The sequence below is a fragment of the Pteropus vampyrus genome, unplaced genomic scaffold (assembly GCF_000151845.1).
Source record: "Pteropus vampyrus isolate Shadow unplaced genomic scaffold, Pvam_2.0 Scaffold131, whole genome shotgun sequence".
Lineage (NCBI taxonomy): Eukaryota > Metazoa > Chordata > Mammalia > Chiroptera > Pteropodidae > Pteropus > Pteropus vampyrus.
The window spans coordinates 19309-30796 of record NW_011888912.1 but is presented as its reverse complement, the minus strand read 5'-3'; the positions used below and the strand labels follow the sequence as shown (position 1 = coordinate 30796).

General features: G+C 42.7%; 1 protein-coding gene across 2 annotated transcripts in view; it reads left to right on the top strand.

The window, feature by feature from the left end:
• The first annotated feature begins 664 nt into the window (after positions 1 to 664).
• The window catches only part of F13B (coagulation factor XIII B chain), a 14637-nt gene continuing 3813 nt past the window's right edge, over positions 665 to 11488 (top strand). Inside the window, exons 1-7 of one of the 2 annotated variants that reach the window (XM_023534755.1) lie at positions 665 to 916; positions 1911 to 2049; positions 6615 to 6753; positions 8440 to 8640; positions 9432 to 9617; positions 10332 to 10508; positions 10896 to 11072. In XM_023534755.1, the coding sequence (XP_023390523.1) occupies positions 2029 to 2049; positions 6615 to 6753; positions 8440 to 8640; positions 9432 to 9617; positions 10332 to 10508; positions 10896 to 11072 (901 nt within the window). In that variant the 5' untranslated portion in view covers positions 665 to 916; positions 1911 to 2028. The other variant, XM_023534754.1, reaches the window with a different exon arrangement.

The window sequence follows — 11488 nt, the reverse complement described above, 5'->3', positions numbered from 1 at the left end:
CGTAGCTTTCGCGACCGTCTTGTTTAGCTTGACGCTGTCGAGGTTCATCGACGCTGACGCATGGGTTAGAATTGCGTCCCCTTTCACCTCGGGGTACACTCCCCGGATCCAGCACACTCAGCAGGAGCCAGTAAGAAGGAGGAAAGTGTCCAGTCGCCGGGGTTCACGGGAGGAAGACGCGTGGGCCCCCTTCTCAGGGAGACGAGGTTACGGCGCATTAGCACGGGAGCGGATCGGAGCGGGTGGAGGGGACTTTTGAAAAGGAGGAAGGAATCAAACGGTCACCGTGGGAAGAGGAGGCAGCGTCTGGGCAGGGTCAGGTCGCACTTACTGGCGTAAGATCGGCCGGTTCTCTAAGCTTTCTTTGGCGACGTCCTAGCGATGGAGAGGCGGATGTTTGCATTAAGCACTTTGCAGGAGCAAAACCCTTGACAGACGAGGTCACTGGCTTCCCGCCCACGTGGATGTCGACACTGCTGCACGTGGTGACAGGAGACCAAGCACCGTGTTTACAAAGAACCAACCCGGGGCGGGGTGGGGAAGGGAGGGGCTTGGTAGATGATGGGGAGCAGCGGTGGAGCTGAGCGCTGTACCCTCGAAGGGGCCAGCTCGGCCGCCGGGAACGATGGGCAGACAGTCTGGCAGCAGTGACGGCGGGCGTCGGGGGTGGGTGACGTGTTCAGGGGCCACAGCTGAGCTAGGACAGACGCACTTTCAGAAGCACGGCATTAATGCAAGACTTCGTTGTTTTCACAGACTTAAGCCGGACTGGGTTTTGAGAAAGGACAGCGTGGAAATCACAAACCCCCTGCAGGCTATTCAGATGCTGATGGACACGCTCGGCGTTCCTTACCAGCAAATGTGAACATTTTCAATCTGTACAGTGAAAAGAAATACTAAAACTAATCATGAATATGTAAAGTGGTTTGGCTTTTCTGTAGAACTTCTGAAATCTGACTTTGTATTAAAATTTAAGAAGCACATACACTGAATTGTTCTTACATTCTTCATTGTTTATTTTGTTTCTTATTTAAGAGTTGTATGCATATAAGAAACTAATATGTCACAAAATGATAACTCTTATTCATGTCTATTAATTACCTTAAAATATTATGGCAGCTGGAACATCATCATATTCCTAAAGGTAATAGAATACTTTATTATCTACATGCGGTAGATAAACTGGGGCCTTTTTCTAAAATGAATGTTGGAAATTTGAGATTCTGACACCTCACAAGAGAGACGAGGGCACAGTCACTCCGCAGAGACTGGCGGACAGCATCCCTGTCTGTCTCCATGGTGACTGGGCCGTCCAGACCCGCGAGGGAGCCCCCGGGCGACTAAGTGACAGCCACGAAGCCCGAACTCTGAGCCCATCGGGATCCCCTCTGCCGTGCAGGAGCAGCATCCGGCCGAGAGTGGGGACCCGTTGCCCACCCACATCTCACAGACCCGAAATGCTTCGCCGTTGAAGCAGGAGCTCGGCGTTTTCTGTGGCTTCGGGCCGCTGCCACCATTGCTGCACCCGTGTGGCTCCGGGACCAGAGACGCCCACCCCAGCAGCTCTGAAATCGGGTGGTGACCTCAAACCCCCCCCCACCATAAAGGGAAGCCCTGGAAAGGCATAAATGTAACCGTCTGAGCTGCATCAGCAGGTGCTAGGAGCAGAGAGACCGCGTAACTAATTTTGTAGAATAAGGTTGTAACCTAATTAGTCTGCAGTCGTCTAGGATCGGGTTAGGACACATCTGCAAATCATGCTGGTAGGTGAAAGCATATGGGAAATTTTGAGTATTGCTTTCTCGTTTTTTCCTCCAATAAAGTGTTTTTAGGAACTCCTGGTCCTCACTATTTTCCAAACAGTGGTTTTCGTTGATTCTGAAGTGCTTCCTTCTCCTTTCATTCAACAGAATTGTGGTGTAGACAGTCCGTGTACTTCGGTAACTTCTGCTAGGACGTAACCGATGTCCTCCTGGGTGGTTGTGACCAGTTAGCTTTTGCACAAGAAACATTTCTGTGAAGTCACACATGCAAGAAGATGACTTCCAGGTATTCAAACTTGTCCTACTGTTGAAACTCAGACTAGACGTTTATATAATATCCTACTTTTATAGGAAGAACACTTCTCCTAAATGTATGTGATAAATCCATATCAGGATGCTAAGCCTTGCTGGAAGCTAACAGGCCGTGGGTCTGTCGTGGGTCTGTCGTGGGTCTCTGCGTGTGTGTCGGTGGCTGGTGGGACTGGCTGAGAAGTAATGAAGCCTTTTACTTTAGAAGTAGCTCTTTTCTACAGTTATTACATTATATTAAGGAATCCAGATGTATCGACTGCAGTCTTTAGGTGAGTTTATTAATGGCGAAGTTAGGTAAGTTTCAAATTCACCCTCTTGTTTATTGTAATAACCCAGAATTCCAGTAGATGTCACTAGGCTCTCACAGTGTTCTTAATTTATTTTTAAATGGGTAATGTGATAGAGCTATGATGTCACTAAAATCCATTTTACGTTCTTGGGAAATTTTACCTATATATCCTTAATTCAACCTGTTGTTCATACCATATTTTGGCTTCATCCTGAGAGGAAGAAATTCACATTGTGCATTCTGTATTTAAAATTATTCCATTTTTCTCAATAGGTAGGTGATTTTTTTTCCAGACTTATTATCTTTATAACTTCTAATTTTCGTTTTTAGTGATGAAAGCCTAGTACTTTAAAAATACTGGTTAAGAAAATACCATCTTTTGGATTGCTTGTTGCTAGCAGCTATAGGGGCTAATAGTTTACATTTAATTTTTATATTGTTCAACCAGTCATTGATTCTTGCTGAAAAGAGAAAGTGATCATTTAACATAGTTCTGCTTTCAATAAAGAGGTAATATGCCAGTGAAAATATTTTGCTCGTAACTTCTTTATCAGAGGTCAAAATAATGCAGAGAATTTATGTACAATTTAAGAATGTGTGAAAAAAAATGTCCAACCTATACAAAGGAAAAAGGAAATATACCAAAACCCTGCTCATTTCAAGAAAAGCTTTCAGAGGACTACCTGAAGTACTGCTTCTGCAGCTGGAGTAAATGACGGACCCTTTATAAAAAAAATTATAGAAGCCTATTTCAGAAGGAAGTCAGAGAGTAGCGTTTCATGCTATGAATAATATTCCACCATTACTGCAGATAGCATTTGTATTAGTAATAGTGGTGGTTTTGTAAAAATTATGATCTAAATGAGGACAAAATGATCTAAGTTTCGATCTAAACCTTGTCCTCACTCTGCCAAAGCATCAGGTGTCCTACCCGCTGATCATCGTCTGGGTGTTTGCAGTTAATCTTTGCAACTCGTTTTTTGGGGCGCATTAAAAGAAGAACCCAATAATATTCACATTTACCTTAACAACGCTGTTAAAAAAGGTAGGTTTGCAATGTTCGTCACGCCCTGTGGCTGCTACTTTCTCTTTGCGAGGAGACACACGTGGCACCGCGAGGCCTTGCGACTCCGTGCTCGGCGTCTGCCCTCAGGGCGTACACCCCGGAGGCCAGTGGGGACCTTGTGGGGACCCTGCAGGGACCTCGCGTCCCGAGCCACCGCCACTGCCACTGCCACTGCCGGCCCGTGGATGCCTACTCGGGGTGCTGCTCGTCTGGGTCACCTGGAAGGCCACCAGCACAGGACACGGACCATGAAGGGTGAGCCGACCAGGTCCCACCACCGTGGCCATCGTCCCTCTCCCCAAGTGACACCGCTGCGCCGTCCCCTCCCCGGACACCGTTTCCCCCGTGCGGGCATCCACCACGTGCGACCTGGGCGCCTGCAAGGGCCACGCTGTCCCCGCGCCCTGGGCAGACGGCAGGAGCGGGGAAGGCACACGCCCCCCAAACCGCTGTGCGTGCCACGCGATGCCATGTCCCTGCAGAAAACATCCACACAAGGCCTCGAGAAAAAGGCCAGCAGGTCAGTGGGGAAATGAGCAAAGGGCATGCACAGGAATGGTATGAAATGGCTCTCGGATCCGGGGACATGTCTCCCATCTCAGGCGCAGCCAGAGAAATGTGAACCAAATTACACTGCGACGATGCTTTTCCTTAGCAAACGGCAAACGCGGAGAGTTTAATAGCACGTGCCGAGACTGGCAAAACTTCCTCTTCTGCTGGCAAACCTTCCTCTTCTGCTACTGTGACAGTTACTTGGCATAATTTCCGCTAAAAACGTTTGGCGACATTTATCTGTATTTTAAGCGCATATATTCACACGTGCAGTGATATGTGCAGCACGAGGCACCGCAGGAATTTAGCAATCATAAAATACCGTCAGCGTCTTTGTCATCCAACAATAATGGATGCGATTTATAAGTTATACACCCATATTCTATGCTGAGCTGAAAACAAACAAGGACACTATTCTCGGACCGCTGTGGGCGATCGCCAACGTACACCGTCTGGTGAAAAGACACGAGTTAGAAGGTGACTAGGACAACTCGGAAATGACATAGGTGCTCAGGGCATTATTTGCCGTCAAGAGAGGGGACCTGGGTGGCCGAGAGACAAATGGGTCGGCGACTTTTCACTTTATACCCTTTGAAGTTTGTACCATGTAAATATATTGACTTTAAAAAACTAAACATTTAAAAAGCATGTTGTTTACTTTTCTACTTACCTGGAATAAAAGATCCTTCTGGACAATTTTTGAAACGTCAAATATACTTTCCCATTTTGTTAGATTTCTAGATGTAATACACCTTCTGTACATACTGAAATTAGTGAACACTAGTAACTTTTAATTGATTAAAAACGTAGATATTTAATTTGCTATCTCAATGTGTATTTTACTTTTTCAAAAAGGGCTTTCTTCGAACCCTGGCTCTTATGTTTACTAGCTCTGCGATGTTGGACGAGCCTCTTCAACTTCAGCACTCGCTAAGCATCCGTACGTTGTTTTATAAAATTGAGCAATAAAAGGGAAGGAAATACTACTACATTCAGCAACGTGGATAAATCCCAAAACATTATGCAGAGTGCAGGAGGTACAACTTAAAAAAAAAAAAAACAAAAACAAACAAACAAAAAACAAAAAAAAAACGGTGCTTGTATGTTTCCGTTTATATGAGGTTTAAGAGCAAATGACAGTATTGGTGGAAAACTCCAACAGTGTCTGCCTGTGAGGGGGGTGGCAAAGGGAAGGGGCACAGGGCAGTTTTCTGGGATGAGAATCGGAACAAGTGTGAGGTCTACTGGTGGACGCATGGCTCGAGATGCGCAGAACCTACTTAAAAGTGCGTTTCTTTATGAACTTCATTTTCAAAGAATAATCTGTAAAACACACTGAATTGGCGTTGCCGATATGTTTGCCTAAGTCTTTAGAGTGACACAGATCCCTGCGATTTGCTTGGAAACGCATCAAGAAAAGATGGATGGATAGAGGGATGAATACATGATGTTGAAAGTATAATAAGATGTTAGTAGTAGAATCCAGGTGGGAATTATATTTGACAATTTTTGAATTTGGGAAAAAAAAAAAAAAGGTGGCTTTGAAAATAAGCAGAGGCCATATTATGTCCCTAAACTGAAAGTCACCCGTATGTCCATGAACAGGAGAATGGATAGGGGGTGATTCGCAGGTGATTCATGGCACAGTAACAGAATGGAATACTATACAGGGAAAGAACTAGGTCTATCCGCTACAGCTCAAGATACGGATAAATCTCACGAACAAAATGTTAAACAAGAGAAACCAGGCATAAGAAATACTATATAATTTTATTTATGTAGTATAAAACCAGGTGAAACTGATCAATGCTGATGGAAGTCAAGATACGGCTTCAACATTGGGGGTGGGCGTGCCGAGTTTTTTGGAGGAGAATTCTGGGCTGCCGGAAGATTCTGTTTCTTGTTCTGGGTGCCGGTTTCACGATGTACTTCGTGTGAGAATCCACTGATCTGTTCCCTTATGCTATCTGCACTTTTAATAAATTATATTTTAATAAAAAATTACAAAATCGAAATCGTAATGGCTCCCACTTCACAGTATGATTCTGTAGTTAAAACCCATTAGAATGGATTAAACTCCCGAGGGCAGTAATTCCAATCTCTTTCTTCATTGCTATGTACACAGGAGCAGAATGGTGCACGGTGAACACTCAAAACACCGACAACCCGGCACCAAGCTCGTCACCCACCGCTGAATGCTAGACGTTACCTTCAATAATATCATCCCATCGTTGCTTAAGATAATTAAGGCCGTTTTTCAGCTTGAGCAGTGCAATCTAAACAACACCATGCTTGAACATCGGGTGTCCATTAGCTCATGTTCCTAAGTTCACCTCTTCGGTTGATCAATGGCGATAAATCGATGACCACACCGAACTTTACTCTGAGGACTTACAATAGGGAATTAAGTTGAAAAATTACCCAGTTTTTAATGCAGTTTGAGTTAATTACTTATGCTCTTATTGCCTTTACTGGTTATGCTGTTCTTATTGGATTCTGGAATGAAAAAAAAATGGTCAGTTAAAATGGTTGTGTTGTTTTAGTCAAAATACTCGACAGTATTTGACTGAACTATAAGGCTTGTCACAAAAGGACTTAGACAGATGTTGTCAATAATTAACTTTTCCTTCAGAAGTGCTGTGTACTTAACGAGGAATCCCCAGCGTTCTTCATTAGCTTCGTTGACATCTTTAAGCACACCACGAAGATGAGGTCGAAAGATTTGTCTTTTATCATCATATTAATCATCTCAGGAGAACTCTATGCAGAAGGTAAAATTAATTCTTACTATTCTCTGTTCTCTAAAAACTATAGAGAAATTCTAGCATTCATCTAACTTGAGCTTTTAATATAGTCTTTCGTTTTTATGTATCAATTTTATAAAACACTTCTCAAAAATATAATTTGTTATAGTATAAATATAATTTGTTATAATATTTACATTTTTTTTTCCTTTGGGCAAAACTAGTAAACTATTCTTATAGCAACATAACTTGGAAAAACAGAACCGGACCAAAAATTAATTATCTCTAGGTTTGGGGGCACAGGAGACCAAAATTTAAATTCTTGAGTTTTCCAGCTAACGGTTCCACCTTTTAGAAGCCGTGTGTTAACCCTAAGTCTGATTTCATACGAGAATCCCTTGCTAACACTGCAAAGCTTAGATGACTTTAATTCTCTGTTTATAAAGCGAGCGTTTAACGTGGGAATTTTGAGAAAGAAAGACTAAACCGTCAGAAAGATTTGCGACTCTCCTCGTTTGTTCACTGGTGGGAGCCATTAAACAGGGACCAGCAGGAGAACCGTATAATTGATTATGCAAACGAGACCACTGAGGAGAGTGAACGGGCTCTGCTAATACTTAGGTGGGTCGACAGGTGTGCAACCTGTATGGCCAGACTGCCTAATGTGTGAGGTTCGCGAGAGGCTGGCGGTGACTAGGGAAGTGTTATTAGGCCTTGGAGATAAGAAACTGGGAAGATGTTACGTGCCAGCGAGGTTGACTATGCAAAGCAGGAACCCACAGTGGTAAGACGTCTCTAAAAGGGAATTTGTCCTACACATTTTAATTGCCTTTTAGTTGAATCGTTTACCCCAAGTTTTCTGTCAAAAAGGGGTCTGTAATTAAAATTATGAAAGTAAAATAAATAGAATATGTCTTACTTGAGACATTTAATTCTACAAGAATATTTGCATGGGTAGTTTCCTTTGGTTTTAGTTTTCTGTCTGAATAAGGGAAAACCAGCTGGCATGATTGTCTATTATATATGTCCTAAAGATATTGCACTCTGCCAGCGAATTTCCTAATTATTTATATGCTTATAATCTCCTCTCACACAAACAAAAAAGGTACAAGCTGCCTGAAGACAGGGGCCGTGACGTCATAGTCCCATGCTTTCCCCACCCCTTCCAGGTTTGCCTGTCTTCAGAACCTTTCTAGGACTCCGTGGTCCACTAAGGTGACCACAGCGACATGTGGCTACTGAGATGTGACTCATTTAAATCGGGGGGGGTGCCCTGAGTGTGACAATCGTGCAGAACAGACTTAGGAAGAAAAACGGAATGTGAAATGTTTTTAATACGTTGGGGCGAATAAAGCCTATTATTAAAATGAACTTCAACGTTCCTTTTATTTATTAAGGTGGTTACTAGACGTCTTAAAATTACGCTTGTGGCTCGCATTATATTTCTGTTAGAAAGCGCTGCTTTGTGAAGTCAGGGGAGCTTCTGGGGAAGGTGGCCTGACCTGTTTCAATCTGTCGCGGGTCGGGGTCACTTGCATATTCATTCTGATCGAAAAGGATCGGCACAGGAGTTCTCTAAAAATTCCGGTAGTCAAAGTAAGTACTAGTCAAAGTGTCCGCACGTGTGGAAAGCCCACGTGGCTTGTTGCCTGGCCGCAGATTTGATGGCTTTAGACGGTTCTCAGTGCTCAGCTGGATGCTTCCTCGTTTCAGAGAAGCCCTGTGGTCTCCCTCGTGTGGAAAACGGAAGGATTGCCCCGTATTACTACACGTTTGGAAGTTTTTACTTTCCAACGAGAGTAGACCAAAAATTGTCCTTCTCCTGTTTGGCTGGTTACACAACCGAAACTGGGAAACAAGAAGGCAAGGCCACCTGTACGACAGAAGGCTGGGCTCCGGAACCGAGGTGCTTCAGTAAGTCTGAGGCATGCGTCCGCGGGACACCTGTGACACTCAGGTAGCTTCGTGTGTAAATATGAGTGTCCGGGAAAATACTGGGTGGTTAATCCTTCTCTCAGGTCGGGACGGCCTGCCTGGCCCACCGTCTTTGTTTTTTTTTGTTTTTTTTTTGTGTGTTTTTTTTTAACAAAACATAAGCATATTCTGGAATTCTGTAAATGACGTTTCGCATTATGATGTTATTTTCTTTATTTGTCGCTCCTAATTCCTTGCGAAGAGAATAAAAATTACTGGAATTGTTACCACGTTGCAAGGGACAAGGACATAATCGAGTTACTTTGAGTAACGAGAAACATATGGATAGGTGCATGTGCACGTGGGCAGCCAGACACCGGAGAATTGTTTAAGGACCCGTAACGTAGGAATGCGCTTTCGTTAACGACGTTAAACATCATCAGACACGGTGGACTTAAAATAGTGGGAAGCAAATGCGAAAAATAACGTCTTCCACTTGCCATTAATGACAGTAGATGCGAGAGAGGCAGGAAGGGTATGAGAACTGAAAGGAGTAAACACGAAGGATGCCAGGGGCAGAGCGAATCAGTTTTTAAGTAAATTCCACGCAGAACATGCAGGATATTTCCAAAATTAAATAAAATCAAGGAACTGTGAAGACTTTTCTCCTTAAAAATTTCAAGAGTAATATCAAATGTTTTGCCTTCGTTTTACTACTTAGTAAAAGACAAGCTTAATTTCATCAAGGTAAGCCAAGACATTTTTTTTCTTCCTCCTCCCCTCCCCTACAGAAAAATGCACTAAGCCTCACCTGGTGAACGGTTTCATCTCTGACGCAAAATTATTGTACAAATTTCAAGAGGACATGCGTTACAGCTGTGCCTCGGGGTACAAAACCCGGGGTGGACGGGACGAAGAGGTGGTCCAGTGTCTTGCTGACGGGTGGTCTTCTCCACCAGCCTGCGGGAAGGAGCACGGTAGGTGCCCCAAACGAGAGGTAAGGGCTTGTGAGGCTGCCACTTTCTCATGTGGACGGGCATTTTTATTTTATAGAATTGATGTTCCATTGTGTCTGCAAATGCAGGAAGTTATCGCATTGTTTTTCTTAAATGCCAGGATTTCCCTTAATCTAAGGGTTCTCAATTCCCACGATACACCTCGGCCAGCAGTTCTTGCTTTATGCTACTGACGATGACGATAATGATAATAAAAGAAGCAGAGTGGAATGAAAGGGAAAAGAACTTAATAAACCTACTTCTTCTAACATGCGTAAATTACTAGTTCCTTTCTCAAGAAAAGACATCAAGATAATGCACGTTATTTTACGTTGTAAACCCGTGTCAGATATACTTAAAAATTATCCAATAATTTGAATACGCATATTTTGGGTACTGTGTTGTTAGTTATTTAAATTATATAAATCCACAGGTGACACATCATCAGAAAATTCTTACAAGGTTTCAGCTGAATTGTGGCCTTTGGTCGAATACAGTAGACAAGAATTTTAAGACATGGTGTGTGGAAAACGGGAATCAGAGGCAGAGGCAAACTTCCACTTTTTTTCCTTTTTGCCGAGGCTAGATTCTGCCATAGAGTCTTAAGAATCAGTGAAAATACATTTGGGGATTTGTATTTGCTATTCCAGGGTTAGTGATGAAGCCCATACAATAAATCACTTTAATTTCTGTCAGAGACATGTTTGGCTCCTGAATTACATCATGGGAATTATTCCACGACACAGAGAACATTCAAGGTGAAGGACAAAGTGAGGTACGAATGTGCCCCTGGCTACTCCACAGCTGGAGGACTGAGGGCAGAGGAGGCAGAATGTCACACGTACGGATGGTCTCTCGCCCCCGAATGCACCAGTAGGTCCTCGTTTTGAAGACAAGCTGCTTTGGCTCTGAAAATTTCCTCTCTCATAGAAGTGTACATAAGTCGTCACAAGATTTATGTTCTGTTTTTCATCCTTTTTTTTTTTTTTTGCTTCTGCTTTTAATTATGTCAATAGTAGGCTTTGATCCTCGAAAGCTCTCAAATAGGAAAAATTCCTGTGAGCTCGGATAATTAAGTAAAAATAAGCCGAATGCTATCTAATAAATATATAAACCGACGGGCTTTTATGATGCATAATTAAATATGGCAGATTTACTCATTTCTATTCCAGATAGGGCAGGCAAGTGGTAAGTGAATTTCGTTTTAGCAGGAAAAAATATAACGGTTCTCTGCATTTTTATTTGTTCTTTCGTTTTTAGAATTAAAATGCGCTTCCTTAAGATTAATAGAAAATGGTTATTTTCGTCCTACAAAGAAAACCTATGAAGAAGGAGATGTAGTACAGTTTTTCTGTCACGAAAATTATTATCTCAGTGGATCCGACTTGATTCAATGCTACAACTTCGGCTGGTACCCAGAACCTCCCGCGTGTGAAGGTAATTTTTAAAATTGCGTACACGCAAATAAAACATTGTATCTTAATCGGCTTTAATTGCTATGGGAAAAAAAATGTCTCTGATGGTATCTAATTCTTATCCTGAGTGATATTTTTAAAATAAATATTGTCTTTTAAATCGGCGTCATTTTCAGCAAACTTTAATACATTTAATCTGAAGAAATCTTAAATGTTATATTAGACTGTAGACGGAAACATCTTTTGAGCTTATCTGTTTAAATCTCTTATTGTAACTTTTCGATCTCTTATTATAACGAATAAGCGTTTTATTGGTAATTACTAGATCCGATTACCCCAAGCGGGCAGCTTTGCGAGGGAGCTTTTTTAATCTGGTTACGTATTTCCCGATGTGAAAATAGTCTTCGGCATCGTGGGGTAAAGAACAGGAAAAGCACC